At 36.8% G+C, this 19,179-nt stretch overlaps 1 protein-coding gene across 1 annotated transcript; it reads left to right on the top strand.

The window, feature by feature from the left end:
- Positions 1-1,047: 1,047 nt before the first annotated feature.
- Positions 1,048-18,672, top strand: actr3 (actin related protein 3). The gene is made up of 12 exons (XM_048194756.1): positions 1,048-1,215; positions 2,181-2,236; positions 3,720-3,844; positions 4,902-5,012; positions 5,619-5,714; positions 7,156-7,263; positions 10,871-11,014; positions 11,092-11,265; positions 12,565-12,657; positions 13,967-14,092; positions 14,186-14,269; positions 17,913-18,672. Exons 1-12 carry the CDS (start codon positions 1,172-1,174, stop codon positions 18,006-18,008), a joined length of 1,257 nt encoding a protein of 418 aa, XP_048050713.1. The 5' UTR covers positions 1,048-1,171; the 3' UTR covers positions 18,009-18,672.
- The last annotated feature ends 507 nt before the right edge of the window (positions 18,673-19,179 follow it).

Genomic DNA, 19,179 nt, shown 5'->3' with positions numbered 1-19,179 from the left:
GTCTGTAGGGTTTAGTGTACATCTGTAGTGTGCTAGGCTGACATCTGTAGGGTGTAGTGTGCATCTGTAGTATGCTAGGCAAATATCTGTAGGGTGTAGTGTGCATCTGTAGTGTGCTAGGCAGATGTCTGTAGGGTGTAGTGTACATCTGTAGTGTGGTAGGCTGATGTCTGTAGGGTTTAGTGTACATCTGTAGTGTGCTAGGCTGATGTCTAGGGTTTAGTGTACATCCGTAGGGTGCTAGGCTGATATCTAGGGCTTAGTGTACATCCGTAGTGTGCTAGGCTGATACCTGTAGGGTGTAATGCACGCCTAGTGCACTAGGTAGGCAGATGTTTGTAGGGTATAATGCACATCCGTAGTGTGCTAGGCTGATGTCTAGGGTTTAGTGTACATCTGTAGTGTGTTAGGCTGATATCTAGGGTTTAGTGTACATCCATAGTGTGCTAGGCTGATACCTGTAGGGTGTAATGCACGCCTAGTGCACTAGGTAGGCAGATGTCTTTAGGGTGTAATGCACGCCTGTAGTGTGCTAGGCAGATGTCTGTAGCGTGTAATGCACGCCTAGTGCACTAGGTAGGCAGATGTCTGTAGGGTGTACTGACAGGATACAGGAATTAGTGCCCTTAAAAATCCACACCATCTCTTATACACACACACTTACACACACACATGCACACTTGAACAGTTGGCTCAAATACAGGAAATGTAGGCAGACAAGTGGTCAAATGCAAAGACTGCAAAGTGTGTGTTTTGGGACAGACCCACAAAATTACTGACACATCAACATTCAACATTGAATTTTATTGGATATTGCTATTATTGCTTTTTTCCCCTGAGATTCACAGTCGTGCGTCGAGTGTGTGCTCGTGCTTTGACAGTATTAGGCAAAACAAACAATCTCTCCAATAATGCACTTTGAAAAAAAAAAAAAAAAAAAAAAAAAACAGCGTTCTTCTGGCATTTTAACAGCCACGTGTTTGATCCGCTCTGCCCCGCCCATGTCATCACCGTGTGACGCTCGCGGCCGCTCTAGGGTGCGCGCTTTCCTCTGTGATTGAATGCGGAAGTGGAAAAACGCTTCCCTTCGCGTTTCCGGGTTCCGCCTCGCGCACAAACGGAGCGACTGATCACTCGTACCGGGAGCTCACCGGCGCTTTAACCACTCGAGATGGCCGCTCGGTTACCGGCATGCGTTGTGGATTGTGGCACAGGGTGAGTAAATCAAGCAATCTGTGCGCGGCTGACGAAAACCGGCGCGAGCCGCGCGCGCACTGGCGCTCCTGCACGGATAACATTCTCCTGCTGAATGCTTGTTTTCCCTTTATCAGCTGCTGTTTGGATTTTGCGATATTGGATTTTTCCAGCTCAGAGATGCGCGAGAACTGTCATGAAATCAGTAATTTGAGCATTAAATGTTATTCGAGCTGATTGTGTGATGCTGAGCTTACAGGCGCGCGGAGCGGCGAAACGCGCCGCTTTAACGCTCACATAACATGTTATTTTGCGGAGCAGACCGCCTAATATGATTATATCAGTGATAAAAAATTAAAACTAAAAGAGTTTGAAAAGCAGGGAAATTATTGAATCTGTTGTGTTTACTTGTGCGCATGCGCACAGCTGCTTCCTCTTCCTCTACTTCCGTATTCTTGCTGCGGCCTTATATGGGCAAACACAGAAAAACACGAAATCCTTTAATATGCGTGACTTGTATTAAAATATAATGCTGGACATTCACGAATGTTTAAATAATTATAACCGCAGTTTTGTGTTTGTTTTGATTCTGTGATGTTTTAATTGATCAGAACAGATCGACAGAGTTAAGATGGTTTGACATGTTGAGACATGAAACACTCTCCGAATTATGTGTGATTAATTGATTTATTAATAAATATTTTATTCTTAAATGCAAAACTTGGTTCATGGCAGTGTAATTATGTTGACATCCTTCAGGAAACGAAAGCGGTTTTGATTTTAAAGGAAATGTATTTTTGGCTTATGAACTCATTCTGAATAAAGTGCTCATCATAAAGAGATGTGAATTGTTCATTTATAGATATAAATTTGGCCAGTGGTGTTTGTTCAGTGTTTGATTTAGTTTGATTTGCAGCACTAAAACCTGCTGCTGCAAAATGAAAGCTGAATGAATGTGAGCAGTAATGTGTGTGTTTCTGTTTCAGGTACACTAAACTGGGATATGCAGGAAACACGGAACCACAGTTCATCATTCCGTCATGTGAGTGTCTGTTTTTCTGTGCTGACGTCTGTAGTGTGGAGTGCACATCTGTTTTTCACATCTGTAGTGTACTAGATTGATGACTGTTGTGTACTAGGCAGGCAGATGTCTGTAGTGTGTAGTGTACATCTATAGTGTGCTAGGTTGATGTCTGTAGGGTGTAGTGTACATCTGTAGTGTGCTAGGCAGATGTCTGTAGGGTGTAGTGTACATCTGTAGTGTGGTAGGTTGATGTCTGTAGGGTGTAGTGTACATCTGTAGTGTGCTAGGTTGTCTGTAGGGTGTAGTGTACATCTGTAGTGCACATCTGTAGTGTGCTAGGCTGATGTCAGTTGTGTACTATGCAGGCAGATGTCTGTAGTGTGTAGTGCACTTCTGTAGTGTACATCTGTAGTGTGCTAGGCTGATGTTGGTAGTGTACTAGGCAGGCAGATGTCTGTAGGGTGTAGTGCACATCTGTAGTGTACATCTGTATTGTGCTAGGCTGATGTCTGTAGGGTGTAGTGCACATCTGTAGTGATCTAGGCAGATGCCTATATGGTGTAGTGCACGTCTACTGTACTAGGCAGGCTGTGTACTAGGCTAGGCTGATGTCTGTAGGGTGTTTTGCACTTCTGACATCTGTAGTGTACATCTGTAGTGTGCTAGGCTGATGCCTGTAGGGTGTAGTGCACGTCTAGTGTACTAGGCAGGCAGATGTTTGTAGGGTGTAGTGCACTAGGCAGGCAGATGTCTGTAGGGTGTAGGGCATTTTTGTAGTGTGCTAGGCTGATGTTTGTAGGGTGGTGTGCATGTCTAGTGTACTAGTCAGGCAGATGTCTGTAGGGTGTAGTGCACATCTGTAGTGTACATCTATAGTGTGCTAGGCTGATGTCTGTAGGGTGTAGGGCATTTTTGTAGTGTGCTAGGCTGATGTTTGTGGGGTTGTGTGCATGTCTAGTGTACTAGTCAGGCAGATGTCTGTAGGGTGTAGTGCACATCTGTAGTGTACATCTATAGTGTGCTAGGCTGATGTCTGTAGGGCGTAGTGCATGTTGGTAGTGTACTAATCAGGCAGATGTCTAGGGTGTAGTGCACATCTGTAGTGTACATCTGTTGTGTGCTAGGCTGATGTCTGTAGGGTGTGTAGGTATGTTTGTAGTGTGCTAGGCAGATGCCTGTAGGGTGTAGTGCACGTCTAGTGTATTAGGCAGGCAGATGTCGGTAGGGTGAAGTGTACATCTGTAGTGTGGTAGGCTGATGTATGTAGGGTGTAGTGTACGAGCTTCTGACGGCTGTAGAGATGCTTTAGGAAGCTTTAAGTTTGAGTTCGTTCTCGGATAGAGCTCATTGGTCGAAAGATGTAAAATCATCTCACAATCTTCAACACATGCTCAAAATAATCCTGTACTCACGTCAGCGCTCAGTTCTCTCTTTACTTCCTCTTCATGTTTGACTGAAATATGATTATCTCATGCTTCCCATCATCCTTTTCTTCTGTCAGGCATCGCCATTAAGGAGTCAGCGAAGGTGGGCGACCAGGCTCAGCGGAGGATGATGAAGGGTGTAGATGACCTCGACTTCTTCATCGGAGACGAAGCCATCGATAAACCCAATTACGCCACCAAAGTGAGTAAACAGTCATGGGAAAAAAGTGTTTTTTTTAGGTACTCTACCGTTAAAAAGTTTGGGGTCAGTAAGATTTTTTTATTTTTATTTTTTTTTTTTAAACGTTTTAGAAAAAGGTCTCACCAAAACTGCATTCATTTTTATTTAAAAAATACATTAAAAAATTCTGAAATATTATTAAAATTTCAAATAGCTGTTTTATATGTAAATATATAGTAAAGTGTAATTTATTCCTGTGATCAAAGCTGAATTTTCAGCATCATTACTCCAGTTTTCAGAAAGGCACAATATGTAACTTTTCTCCACTAGAGGTCACCTATTCAAAACAAAGGTGTAGCTTGATGACGCTGAGAATAAAAATGAATTTGTCAGACATTCGGCATTATGGGTATTCTCTAGCCGTTGAGCATCGGTTGTACACTCGTTATCCCATTGTGGGATTGAATGAGTGCACTCGATAATGTCCACTATGGTTTCGGACACCACTACAAATGGCCGTCCCCTCAAATGGTGCCCTATTTAAAGGGTTAGTTCACCCAAAAATGAAAATTCTGTCATTAACAGAATCAACATCTGTCATTAATTACTCACCCTCATGTCGTTCCACACCCGTAAGACCTTCGTTCATCTTCGGAACACAAATTAAGATATTTTTGATGAAATCCGATGGCTCCAGTGAGGCCTGCATAGCCAGCAATGACATTTCCTCTCTCAAGATCCATTAATGTACTAAAAACATATTTAAATCAGTTCATGTGAGTACAGTGGTTCAATATTAATATTATAAAGCCACGAGAATATTTTTGGTGCACCAAAAAAAACAAAATAACGACTTATAAAGTGATGGCCGATTTCAAAACACTGCTTCATGAAGCTTCGGAGCGTTATGAATCAGCGTGTTGAATCAGCGGTTTTATTTTATTTATACATCTCCTGTGTAATTTGTAACTGCTCATGCTATGAAAATAGCTTTTAGTTGATCACAACTGTAATGACGAAGCTCTGAGAATCCGTTAGAAAGCGTACATGATCTCTGAGCGTGTGTCTGTCTCCTCAGTGGCCCATACGGCACGGGATCGTGGAGGACTGGGATCTGATGGAGAGGTTTATGGAGCAGGTGATCTTCAAGTACCTGAGGGCCGAACCCGAGGACCATTACTTCCTACTGGTGAGTAAACCTCAACTTAAACGCTGCTGCTCATGTGATGATCTTGTCCTTCATGACATATGATGCAAGGAATCTTTTCCATGTTAATCAGAGTATTTGTCCTAACCAGCCTCGACTACGATACGTGATGATTCTATTTTAGAAATGTTTTTTATTCCTGCAGCGTAGTGGCTGGAAAAACATGCACTGACATGATAATCTCAGATAATGTTTGTTAAAAGCATCTAATGTGAGCTTGAATATAATTTTGCGTGACCTTTTATAGCCACAATGGATAATTCACCTCAGATCTTGTAAATTAATTACAGAAGCAAGAACATTCAAACTGTTAAAAACAAGTCTGTTCTATGACAAAGAAAGACTCCGCTCACACGCTCTTCTGATTGGCTGTAATTTCTCAAAACAAGTCTTGTAATTGAAGAAATGAAGACCATTTCAAATAGAATCGCATTGTGGCTGGTTAGGACAAAACCTCTGATTAACATGGAAAAGACAGCTTTTATCATGTGAAGTGTCTGATTAGAACAAGGTGTAACTCTACTAGAGCAACTAAGACGTTCATTCAGACCACTGCATCACTTCCTGCTGTTGGTTTCTCTGTTGCAGACTGAACCACCTTTAAACACTCCAGAAAACCGCGAGTACACGGCCGAGATCATGTTTGAGTCCTTTAATGTGCCGGGGCTGTACATCGCTGTGCAGGTATACACACACACACACACACACACACACACACACACACACACTTGAGCTGCACGATTCTGGATAAATCGAGAATCACAATTTTTTTGTTTCAATAGAAATCACAATTCTCCCACGATTCTGAATAGACAACAAAACAAGATAATTTACTAGAGGTTCTGACAAAATGTTAATTGCTGCAGTCTATTTAAAATGTCAAAAATCTGAGTGAATGATTCAATGACTCACATATGAAGACTTCACTTGTTTCATTACTGGATGAATCCATTTTTTTAACAGTCACTTGTCGCCACCTACTGGCATAACAATGTAATTGACAATCTTTATTTGAAGAGTCAAGATACTTTCAAAAGTTGATTTACTCTATTTTGATCACTACTGTAGACATCAGTGTTTATCCGAACTATAAACTTTTATCCAGTACTTCTGTGATAATTTTAATTATTGCAAGACAGAAATAATGATACTGTGTGGTTGAAAAGTGTTTGTGAAGCTGTTTCATATCTATACATGACAACGGCTCTCTCTGGATCAGAACGCAGATCTGAATGTTCGCTGTGATCGTACTTGTCAAAGCTTAAATAGACAGAGCTGAATCACTGTCATTTAGGAATAAGATCACAAGTTCAAGTTTGTTTTATTTCTAGAGCACGTTTAAAAACGGCCACAGGCCAACCAAAGTGCTATACAACAATAAAAAATAAGAATACATATAAATTAAAACTGTTCAACAACAATAGAAAAGGGAAGAAAGTTGAATAAAGGACAAAATGACATACTAAAAGCCAAAGAGAAAAGATGAGTTTTAAGGCACGATTTGAACTCAGATAAAGTGGAAGTCATTCTAATAAAATTAGGAAGATTGTTCCAAAGTGAAGTATGTTTGTCAGATAAGAAGTTGCTAGATAATTTAAAGATTTATACACAAGTAGTAAGATTTTATACTCAATTCTGTAACGGGTAGGCAACCAATGTAGGGATCTCAGAAATCTAGCTGCAGCAATTTGGACTACTTGTAGTCGAGAAGCTTGGGTCTTTGAGATGCCATAATAGAGGAAGTTGCAATAGTCCAGCTGAGATGTAATGAAGACATGGATTGCAACCTCTGAAAGGAAAGATTTGATTTTAGAAAAAGAACGAAGACAGAAAAAACTTGAACTTACATCAGAAGAGCACAGTTTGTTTTTCAGATTTGCATATTATCGACGTAACGATGCTTCTTAAAAACTGAACCCAAAGGAAGTAGATATCGAGAGAAAAGAGTGGGTGCTAAAATAGAACCCTGAGGTACACCACAAATTAGATTGCCTTAAAGAGGAAGTGTTTGAATTGAGAGCATGCTCTTTTAACAATTAATCATGCAGCTCTAACACACACACACACACACACACACACATGTCAGTGTTTATGGTGTTTGGCTGATCTTGTGTGTGTTTGTCAGGCTGTTTTGGCTCTAGCAGCATCATGGACATCTCGGCAGGTGGGTGAGCGAACACTGACAGGAACCGTCATCGACAGCGGAGACGGAGTCACTCACGTCATTCCAGTGGTACGTCTCGCACACACACATTACAGAACAACCATTCTCTCATTTTAACCCTGAATGATTCTGTCCACTTCAACAACGTTTGACTCGTGTCAGTCCTGAGAGCTGGAATATCATGTGTGCCGGTATTCTGTAATATGATATCATGGTAATGAACATGCACAATATTGTTATCATGGACTAATTCTAGAATCTTTATTACAATTTTGTTTCCATTTTTAGAATGCTTTTTCCCTCTAAGCATTCTAAAAATGGAAAGATGATTGATAAACAAACAAACAAGTATTTGGTGTTTATCAAACAACACCAAATACTTAAAAATTTTAAATTTATTTTCAAACATTTGTTTACATTGAAACTTTTACATTTGTAATCTGAACTAAAACATGCCAGAAATTCTTTATTGTTCTTTATATTTAATCGGTTTAAAATATTTGTTTACTTGATACATTTTTATTGTGTATTGTTTTACTGCATTTAAATCTTTAACATTCATTTTATTTTATATGAAAAAAAAATGAAACTTGTTCTTAAAAGGACAACACTTTTAAAAGTTTTTAAAAGTTTTAGCAATTATAATGACAAACTGCAAAAAAATTGTTCTTCCTCAGTATTTTTGTCTTGTTTTCCAGTACAAATATCTAAACATTCTTAAATCAAGATACATTTACTGGAGAAGCAAAATGACTGAAGATATGTCTTGTTCAATGAAAAATGTATCAAAATTGAGTTTTTGCTTAAAACATTGTAAGCCCGAATAAGTTGGCAAAACTTAAAAATTTGAGGCAATCACTTAATTTGAGCATTTACTCTTCCTTTCAAGTGCCATGGGCAATGCATGTTGGGAAATCCCAGCCCTTTTTCATCAGTTAAACTTAAGTTCATCTAAATTAAAATAAATAAGTTCATAAAACTCAAAACAATGAAACAGTTCAGTTTACTTAAAATATATCAGTTCTGTGAACTTGAAAGAAAAAGAACATACTCATAAAAGTTAATTATTAATTAATTAAGTTTATAATTGATGTTTGTCCTACTCAAACCAATTATTTTGAATGTTAGGGTTTACAATGAAGAACAAATATCTTTCAGTAGAGTAAGAAAAATAATTTTATTTTCCCTTTGAATTGTTTATTATTCTGACCTTGTTGACAAATATTTTTACTTCTTTTTTAGCATAAACTCACTTTATTTTGATGTATTTTTCAGAAAACAAGGCTTAATATCTTCAGTAATTTTGCTTCTCCAGTAAATGTATCTTGATTAGGGCTGTCAAACAATGAATCGTATACAAAATAAAAGTTTGAGTTTGCATAATATATGTGGGTGTACTGTGTGTAATTGTTATGTATCAATAAATACACACAAATTAATGTATATATTTAAGAGAAATATGTTATTTATGTACAAAATATTTTTATTTATATATAATATAAATTATAAATTATATAAAAATATAAATAAATACATAGACTTGTAAATATTTCTCAAATATATACATGAATGTGTTTGTATTTATATATACATAATAATTATACACAGTACACCCACATATATTAGGCAAACTCAACTTTTATTTTGTATGTGATTAATCGTTTGACAGCCCTAATCTTGATTTAAGAATGTTTAGATATTTGTACTGAAAAACAAGACAAAAATATAGCTGCGAGCAGCGATGGCGGGCCCAAGCCCGGTGGCACCGCCACCCCGGTGGCTTCAGGGCAACTGTGCACAGCGGGCAATAGGCACTTAAAACGGTTAAACATCAAAGGACTATGTCAAATTCACTCCACATTTACTGCACTACAAGGTGCCACTATAGAGCCCCTCCTCCCTGCCCATTTTCAAAGGATTACATGTGCCAAGTTTTAACATTATTCTGATGAATTTTGAAGCAAATCAGGTAAAAATAAGAGGGTGATCTCAATGTATGCTGAAAGTGACACATTTTCTGCTTCCAGTTGGTGGCGCTATTACTTTGAATCACAATAGTCACATCCATGTGATCAGCCTTGTACAACGAAGACTAAGCCGAAGTTTCATCAAAATCAATTAATGTATGCAGAAGTTATAACACTTTGTTTCCCTTTTCTTGCCATAAATTCGTTGCCTCGCCACGGCCAAACCGTTTGAGATATCCAAAATCCGTTTGCAATTAAACAACTTCAATGTGTTAGCAACAAGTTAAAAAAAGTTTGGTGTAAATTGGATAAACCCTGTAGGAGCAGTAGTATAAATTCATAGCCTGTTTTTTCAAAAATTAACATTCAAACCAAAATAGCTGACTTCCTGTTGGTCGGAGCTAATGAATGTAAATTAGAAAATTGTCCGGCTTGATGAGAACAATATGTGTACCGAGTTTGGTGATTGTAGGAAAAACTAACCCCCCACTTTTGTCAAAAGGTGGCGCTACTGAGCCCCTCCACCACGCCCATTTCTATGGCTTTGTCCATGTCTACTGGTTGACAATATTGATGTGTGTGTCGAGTTTCATGCAATTTGAAGCATGTTAAGAGCCTCAAAAACACTCAAGAATATTATTACAGTTTGACCTGTTGCCATGGCAACAATATTTCAAATATCAAAAATCCTGTCATAGGTCTACATCTGCTGTGTATTGACATTACACTGATGAAGTATGAAGCAAATCAGGTAAAATAAGAGGGTGATCTCAAAACATTTCAAAAAGTGATACACTTCCTGCTGCCAGTTGGTGGCGCTATAACTTTGACTCACAATAGTCACATCCATGTGATCAGACTCCTATAACGAACACACTCGTGAAGTTTCATAAAGATCAATATATGTATGCAGACGTTATAACACATTTCCTGTTTCCTTTTTCTCGCCATAAATTCGTTGCCTCGCCACGGCCAAACCGTTCGAGATATCAAAAATCCCCTGGCAATTTTTAATCATCAGTGTCTTGACTTCATGCTGACCGAGTTTGGTGGCGATCGGATTAATCGTCTAGGAGGAGTATATCAAATTCCAGAGCATGCGTTTTTCAAACAACCCTTAATAGCTGACTTCCTGTTGGCGTGGTGTTTAACTTAGAGCACGAAAGTTGTTCGGCCCGATGAGGTCTATATGTGTACTGAGTTTCATACTAATACGTGCAAGCGTGTTTAATATATGGACCAAATTTTCAGACTTTTTTCAAGGGGGCGCTGTCGAGCCCCCTGCCACGCCCGGGTACCAGCCTCTCCGGCGTCCTAATGGCCGCGGATTCCAATGTGTGTGCCAATTTTCAAGAGTTTTTGAGCATGTTAAGGCCCCAAAAAGCCCCGGAAGACGGAAAAAAAAAAAAAAAAAAAAAAAAAAAAATAATAATAATCCTTAGAAGAACAAGAGGGCCCTGCGCGAATTTTCGCTTGGGCCCTAAATACTGAGGAAGAACGTCACTTTTTGCAGTGAATGAAAATTTGATACCATCACATGACTTTTGTGTGGTTACTGCCGCCAAAATGCATTCAGCCGTGTTATTTTGATGTGTATCTGTCTGAGCAGCGGTTTGTTTCCTACTGTGTTTTGATCCTGTTGAAGTCGATCTACAGAATACAACAGAGCAAGAAAGTTTAAAAAGTCTCTGCTTTGATTGGATTGACAGGCGGAGGGCTACGTGATCGGCAGCTGCATCAAACACATTCCCATCGCGGGCCGGGACATCACGTATTTCACGCAGCAGTTACTGAGGGAGAGAGAGGTGGGAATCCCGCCGGAGCAGTCGCTGGAGACCGCCAAAGCTGTCAAGGTGAGCGTGAACATGTTTATGATGATCACACGAGCGTCTCGTCCTCCAGACTCTGAACGTGTCTGTCTGCCGTGCAGGAGCGCTTCAGTTACGTCTGTCCCGACCTGGTGAAGGAGTTCAACAAGTACGACACAGACGGGTCCAAATGGATCAAGCAGTACACCGGCATCAACGCCATCAGCAAGAAAGAGTTCACCATCGACGTGGGATACGAGCGCTTCCTGGGACCCGAGATCTTCTTTCATCCTGAGGTTTGCACATGCGCACAGACACGTTTGTAATTTTGCTTTTAAAGACTAAGAACACTATAGGTTTGTGCACTAATATCTAGGGATGCGCGATATATCGGCCACAATATCGGTTTATCGGCCGATATATGTTCAATGTTATCATTATCGGCCCGATAAGAAAATTTGGCCGATATATTAAAGTTGAAAAATAATGGATTATTTCCTTCAGATGAGACACTTCAGATGCACAATGTTCACTATGATGGTTTTGAATTGCTTGAAATATGATTGAAATCACTTCAAAAAGAAAAATACAGTTAAGTGCAACATGTGCAGCGCAAATCTGTCATAAAAGATACATAATTTTATAATCGTGTGTTTGGGACATGGCTTTTAATAATGAGACTTTTGTTTTTGTAATCAGGCTCTCAAAAATGATATAAAAATTTTGATTTATCGGCCAATATATCGGTTATCGGCTTTCAAATATGAAGAATTATCGTATCGGCCACAAATTTTCATATCAGTGCATCCCTGAATTAATGAATTTTGTCAATTTCAGTCATACGGTAGTGGCCAAAAGTGATGTCCGGCCTTGGAAAATTGACATCTTCACTCTTTATTTAAATATTATTCAAAATATGTTAAAGATTTTCTAAGCATATTACATGGAGTCGATTGTTTTATTTGTGGTGATAACGCAATGAAACATGACAAATTTTGTTGACATCATTTTTATCCAGGCTGTCATCCAAAGGAATTATGAACACAAGGGACAACCAATGAAATATTAATAACTGATTATGTTGTAGTCAATGTTTGCTTTTTTTCAGTGAGTATTTTGCTTTTTTATGCATTTTTTGCACAGTAAAATAAAACCTGTGGCTGTAGTTTTGCCTTTTTTTGCAAAATAATTTTGTCAAATAAATACCTTAACCAAGTTTAGTGTTTTGTTCTTCCCTCATATTTAAAATATTATAAAAAATATAGAACATTTTCCTCATATTTTGATGGTTTAATTGAACTTGTAGGGTCATTATAAACAAATATCTCCTCTGAACATCACTTTTGGCCACTACTGTAGGTACATATTGAATAAAACATGGCTTGAGCATATTAAACATGTTTGATGATAAGCAGTATTAAGTCCTCGTTTAATTAAGTAAAATAATCAGATCAATTATTAAATTTTTTTTTATTTTATTTTTTTTATTGTTCTGTGGGGACATACAGTATTAATTTTATTTGTGCAGTTCTTAAAAAATGTCTTAAATTTGATATTAAAAATAGCAGCGTCACACACTCTGTTTCCTCTTTCAGTTCGCTAATCCAGACTTCACTCAGCCCATCTCTGAGGTTGTCGATGAGGTCATTCAGAACTGTCCAATCGACGTGCGCCGTCCGCTCTATAAGGTCAGTAATGTTTCTCTGTGCTGATTGTGTAGGTCTTAAAAAGTCTTAATTCACCCTTCCACAAATAAAGGCCTTAAAAAGGTCTTAAATCAGAGCAGAAAGTCTTACATTTTTGGTATTACACTGTAAAAAATATATCAAATATCTAAACATTCTTAAATCAAGATACATTTACTGGAGAAGCAAAATGACTGAAGATATTAAGTCTTGTTGTCTGAGAAATTGAACAAAATTAAGAGAGTTTACACCGATATCTGTCAACTGGGTATGATTTCCTTTTAAATTGATTTTTTTCTGACCCCACTTGCAGATATTTGTTCTTGTTTTAATTATAAACTTGCTTCATTTAGAAAACAAGACTTAATATGTTGAGTAAGACTTGAATGTTTAGATATTCCTACTGGAAAACAAGACAATACTGAGGAAGAACATAATTTTTTGCATTATGATCAGAAGATACAGTAAAAGTTTCTGTATATTGCCTTAGAGCAGAAGTATTTTCAACCTGTAAGGTGTTGCTGTTACAATATAATGTCATGTGTTTCTCCCTAAACTTTTACATTTAGAGAACAATTTGATTTATTCCCTTCAATTTATTCCCTAAAATTTATTTTATTGGACTTTATAAAGTCTATCACTATAAAACGTGCAGAAACCCTGATATTGACATGTTCCCTTCACTTTATTCCTTAAGTTTTCATTACTTGGTCTTAAAAAGGTATTTATAATGTATTAAGTCTGTCATTAAACTGCAAAAAATGATATTTTTCCTTCAGTATTTTTGTCTTGTTTTCCAGTAAAAATATCTAAACATTCTTAAATCAAGATACAGTTACTTGAGAAGCAAAATGACTTAAAATATTAAGTTTTTTTTTCTGAAAAATGTATTAAAATGGAATGAGTTTGTTTAAAACAAGAACAAATATCTGCCAATTGGGCCAGAAAAATAATAATATTTTCCCTTTGAATTAAGTGTATTTTTCTGACCCCACTGGCAGATATTTGATCTTGTTTTAAACACTTAATCGCTCAATTTTGACACTTTTTATAAAACAAGACGTAATATTTTAAAGGGATAGTTCACCCAAAAATGGAAATTCAATCATTTACTCACCCGTAAGTTGTTCCAAACCTGAATACATTTCTTTGTTCTGCTGAACACAAAGGAAGATATTTTGAATTATCCCTCTAAGTCATTTAGCTTCTCCAGTAAATGTATCTTGATTTAAGAATGTTTAGATATTTGTACTGGAAAACAAGCCGAAAATACTGAAGAAAAACACATTTGAACGCGTGTCCTCTTTTGCAGAACATCGTTCTGTCGGGCGGCTCCACCATGTTCCGTGACTTCGGCCGCCGTCTGCAAAGAGACCTGAAGAGAACGGTCGACGCTCGTCTGAAGCTCAGCGAGGAGCTCAGCGGAGGAAAACTCAAGGTCCCGTTTAAAGATCAACATCAGCGTCAGTGCGTTTACAATGAGAAATGACCCAAACTCAATATCTCCTCTGCATCTCTTCTGCTCTCACAGCCTAAACCCATCGACGTTCAGGTCATCACCCATCACATGCAGCGATACGCCGTGTGGTTTGGAGGATCCATGCTGGCGTCGACTGTAAGTCACACAGACACACACGCACTATTTTTGGTTAAAATATAGATATATTGAAAAATAAAATATTGACACTTTACTCAGCCATTGTGTATAATGCATTATAAAGGTATTCATAATGTACACTTTAATGCATTGTCTTTTGATAAATAATTTTAACCAAAGTTAATGCATTATAATATTTGCAGATTCCTTGTTACATCTGAAATTGGTTGTCACGTTACGCCTTTAAAAAGTATAATGCATTAAAACACAAGTATTATAACTGTGGTTAGAATTATTCAAGACCATACAAGGCATTATATGGTGCATTACATGGCATAATTAATGCATTAAAAATACTTTTATAATGCATTTTCTAAAGACTTAAAGTGATTCTGCCAAGATGAAAGAACAAGTTCAAACTAGATGAACATTTAAGGGATAAAGTACAGTCATGCTGCTTATTATTAATAATTATGAGGACGAGAGGTATTGATTTGAGATGAAACTGTTCTGAAATCTTCCCTGTTTATTAGCCTAATAATCTAATACAGTGTAAAACAATTGTTGGGGAAATAAGATAAACACAGCAACAATATTACTATTAATACTGAAGTCCGCTGGTTTCATTTTCAAGTAGGGTTGCAAAATTCCGGGAATTTTCAAAGCTGGAAACTTTCCATGAGAATTAACGGGAATATATGGGAGTTAACGGGAATTAATGGAAATAAACAGGGGATTTGCAAAATTTACAGGTTAGCCTATAACAGGATACTTAAATGTAGTTGAAAAGAACATCTTGCAGCATAATTTTAGTTAAAACAACCATATTTAATGCAATTTTAGTTGATTTTTTACCCTGACATTCACATAGCACACTACTTACTGCAGGGCTATTGAGGCCACACCCCCTGCATGCACTGTGCATTCCCCCAGTCCTTAACATGCACATTTGATCAAAAATACAGAAAAAATTGTAATATTGTGAAACATAACTACAATTTAAAATAATGGCTTTCTATTTTAATATACATAAAAATATAATTTATTCCTGTGATCAAAGCTGAATTTTCAGCATCATTACTCCAGTCTTCAGTGTCACATGATCCTTCAGAAATCATTCTAACATGCTGATTTGATGTTCCGTTATCAATGTTGGAAACAGTTGTGCTGCTTAATTCTTTTATAACCTGTGATACTTTTTTTAGGATTCTTTGATGAATAAAAATGTAAAGAACAGCATAGATTTAAAATATAAATCTTTTGTAACAATATACACTACCGTTCAAAATTTGGGGGTCAGTAATTTTTTTTCTTTTTCTGAAAGAAATGAACACTTTTATTCAGCAAGGATGTGTGAAATTGTTAAATAAAAGTGATATTATAGTGATATTGTTAGAAAAGACTTCTATTTTGAATAAATTCTATTCCTTTTAACTTTTTATCAATAAGTGAATCCTGAAAATAGTATCACAGGTTCCAAAAAATATTCAGCAGCACAACTATTTCCAACAATGATAATAACTGATATCAAATCAGCATATTAGAATGATTTCTGAAGGATCATGTGACACTGAAATAAATAACACATAACAATTGTTGCAATAAAAATATATTTATTTTACTAAATTAGAATTAATTGAATGTGAAAAATAAATAACTGTTATTTTATGTTATGACCAAACAAAATGATTATATTTGTTTTTATATGATACTTTTTATGTAAATATTATACATTTATATAAATTTCCAATTAATTCTCATAAATTCCCGTAAATTCCCATAAATTCCTGTTAAGTTTACAAATTGGAATATTTCCAAAATTCCCCAGGTTAAGTTGCCGTGGAAAGTTTCCGGAAATTTACCAGAAACTTTCCACCCCTTTGCAACCCTATTTTCAATACAATCGATAAATATAACAGAGATGCAAAATGGCAGCAGCTGCCTTTTGGGCGAGTCCGTGGTGAGACCTGAAAGATGTGCAGATACCCGGATGGGCGGTATATTATTCAGCGTTTCTATTGATGATGGTTGTTAATAATATATGGCATTACACAAATATTACAATGCATTTAACTTTGGTTACTATTATTTATTAAAAGATATAATGCATTAAAACATACATTATGAATACCTTTTATAATGCATTATACATAATGGCTAAGTAAAGTGTTACCAATATTTCAACAAAAATAGTATAAGTAAACATGTAATAAGGTGGGCGTTATGTTATTTAGCATTGCTATAGACGACTGTTGTAATTAGGGAATAACACATCTCGGAATGTCGCGACTGACCAATCAGAATTCAGAGAGGTATTCCTGAGAGCCTTATTTATAATAAAAGGAAAATTAGATAGGGCCAATAACAGAACCCTGAGGAACCTCACAAGTGACAGGCACTGTTGCTGAAACAAAGTAACCATTCTTCACTGAGAATGCTCTATTTGTAAGATAAGATGCATTTGCATATCCAGTCATTCCCGGTTCAAGGATGAGCATATAAAAAAATATCTTTTACTCGCAATTTCTGCCCAGTAAAATAATAATAAAATAAAAATATGTATTTGTTTATAAAAAAATTTTTTTTTTTGAAAAATTGAATTTCCAAAGCTTTTCCAGAAATCAGACTTTTGAAGTGAGGTTGCTCATATATCCAAGTTTCCCTGGAACTTCAGAGACAAAAAACACAAACTATTGCCTTTTTCCCCCTCTCACATATTTTAGTAATCATCACAAATTAACACTGAAAGCTTAAATGCTCAAAATTCATCCTGTGAAAACCGTTTTGAAATTGTTACAATGGAAACGATACTTTCAAAACATTTTAGAGGCTTAATTTCAAATTTTGGAACACACCTTTTTTTAGACGTGGCTTTGATTTTCTAGCAATTTTGTATAAAATAAAAAATGTTTAGTTCAGTACTTTTTTACACTTGAAATTTCAGCCATATCCTGCTTTTAAAAAATTCCAAAGCATTCATGAATTCTAGGCATTTCAGTTCAGATCTAAGCTCTGCTGGTTTTAACAGGTTAATGCTTGTTTTGTCTGACTTGAAATCACGTCATCTAGTGAGTGACCATCTGAGTGCGTCTGCTTTCAAGGGCTCGGAATCAGACTTTCCTTGATCATCGAGGTTACAGTTCATTGTGCTGTGGAACATGTTACACATTCACATATAGAGACATTTGTATGAATAACAGCCTCTTTTATTGCACAAGTCAGAGAGAAACCGAGCCGCTGTCTGCTGGCCTTATAATACTTAATCAATTAAAACGTCCTGTCTGTGAATCACTGTTCACTGGAGCGTCTCTGTGAGAACTCAATTACACTGATGTTTAATAATGACCCTCATTACATTCGCATTGCGGGATGTTAAATCAGGTGGTCCTTAAAGTCTTCATTTCAGTTTGATCAAATTCAATGGCCATAAAAAGCCATTTCAAGAGGCCTTAAATTTGGGGATGGAAAAACAGGAATCGTAATGTGGCTTAATGTGATTTTGATTTTTAAACTGCAAAATGTGATTTAATTAAATGTGTGCACAGCATGTTTGAAAATTAAGTTTAATTCGGCCAGTGGGTCAAAAGAAGCTAACGTGCATTCTTAAAATCGAAACAATTAGGAAATATATGTGACATTTTGTATGTCTGTTTCTTTTCAGCCGGAGTTCTACCAGGTGTGTCACACCAAGAAGGACTACGAAGAGATCGGCCCGAGCATCTGCCGCCACAACCCTGTGTTCGGCGTCATGTCCTAAACTATCACACACACGCACACATACACACTTATGGGATGGTAGGGTACAGAAATGAGAAATACTTTTTCTATTGTTGGTCCCCTCAGAGTAGACATGTGTCCGACGGTGAAAAGACCCGACTGCTGGAAACATACGAACATAAGTTTTTGTTGATTTTTATCCCATTGTAAGCAGCTTCAGTCTTCAGTGAATGTGTGACGGCATGTAACTGAACTCAGATTGATGATGATAACTGGACCGACATCATTATTGTCTTTGAGGTGTAAAGAATCACATGTTGAACTGTGTGTACGGCTCCATCCTGTCCATTATTTTAATGTTTTATGACCCCTACCACATTAAAGCAAAGTGTTTCCTGCTCTACTTTGATACTTGCTTTCAATCGCTCACATTTGTGACTAAAAGAAAACTTAAAAAAAAAATCCCATATACTGGATTTTCTTTGTCTCTCTCTTTCTTTCTTCATGGCATTTTAGATACTCAACTGCTTTTACCTTCAGATGTCATTTATTCATGATTGCAGACCAGTCATCTGAACATGTGCTTGAGTGGAATGATGATTGTGCCAGTATTAGCTTGTTTTGATAAAGGCAGATGACACATGGGTGGGATTTGTAAGTGTAATGGTGAAACATTCCAATAAAAGCTCATGGTTTCTAATGAATAGGCTCACAGGTGTGTTTGTGATGTTCATCAGTGTGTTTTCAGGTGAGTAAATGATGACAGTTCAACTATCCCTTTAATAATGTCTCAAAATGTAACCAAAAAACTTTATTCATGGGATTTGTTTCTGAAATGTTTTTGGTGGATGTTCATCTAACATTTTTAAAATGTTAAACGAATAGTTCGCCCACAAAAGGAAAATTCTGTCATTAATTATCCTCATTAACTATCCACAAATGAAGATCTTTTTAATGAAATCGGAGAGATTTCTGTACTCTCCATTGACAGGTTCGCAACTACCAGTTCATAAGGAGATCAAACTAATCCATAATTATTGTGCAGTTTAGTCCAAATTTTATAAAGGGACATGATCGCTTTATACAGTGTGATAAACAGATTTAATTTAAGCTTTTACATATTGAGAATTTAAATTTTTATGTGAACTATCATTTTAAGTGTGTTGCAATAGACCTTTTTCACATTTCCGTGTTTCTCAGAAGCGGAAATC

The sequence above is a fragment of the Megalobrama amblycephala genome, linkage group LG6 (genome assembly GCF_018812025.1).
Source record: "Megalobrama amblycephala isolate DHTTF-2021 linkage group LG6, ASM1881202v1, whole genome shotgun sequence".
Classification (NCBI taxonomy): Eukaryota; Metazoa; Chordata; class Actinopteri; order Cypriniformes; family Xenocyprididae; genus Megalobrama; species Megalobrama amblycephala.
Note: the sequence above shows the minus strand (reverse complement) of the source record. Positions and strands in the feature narration are given on the sequence as shown.

Excerpts from the sequence above, each read along its gene's own strand:
- actr3 (XM_048194756.1), top strand. The coding sequence starts at position 1,172 with ATGGCCGCTCGGTTACCGGCATGCGTTGTGGATTGTGGCACAGG. Across the intron at positions 14,093-14,185 it reads TCAGCGGAGGAAAACTCAAG|CCTAAACCCATCGACGTTCA; the intron begins GTCCCGTTTAAA and ends CTGCTCTCACAG. Across the intron at positions 14,270-17,912 it reads GATCCATGCTGGCGTCGACT|CCGGAGTTCTACCAGGTGTG; the intron begins GTAAGTCACACA and ends GTTTCTTTTCAG.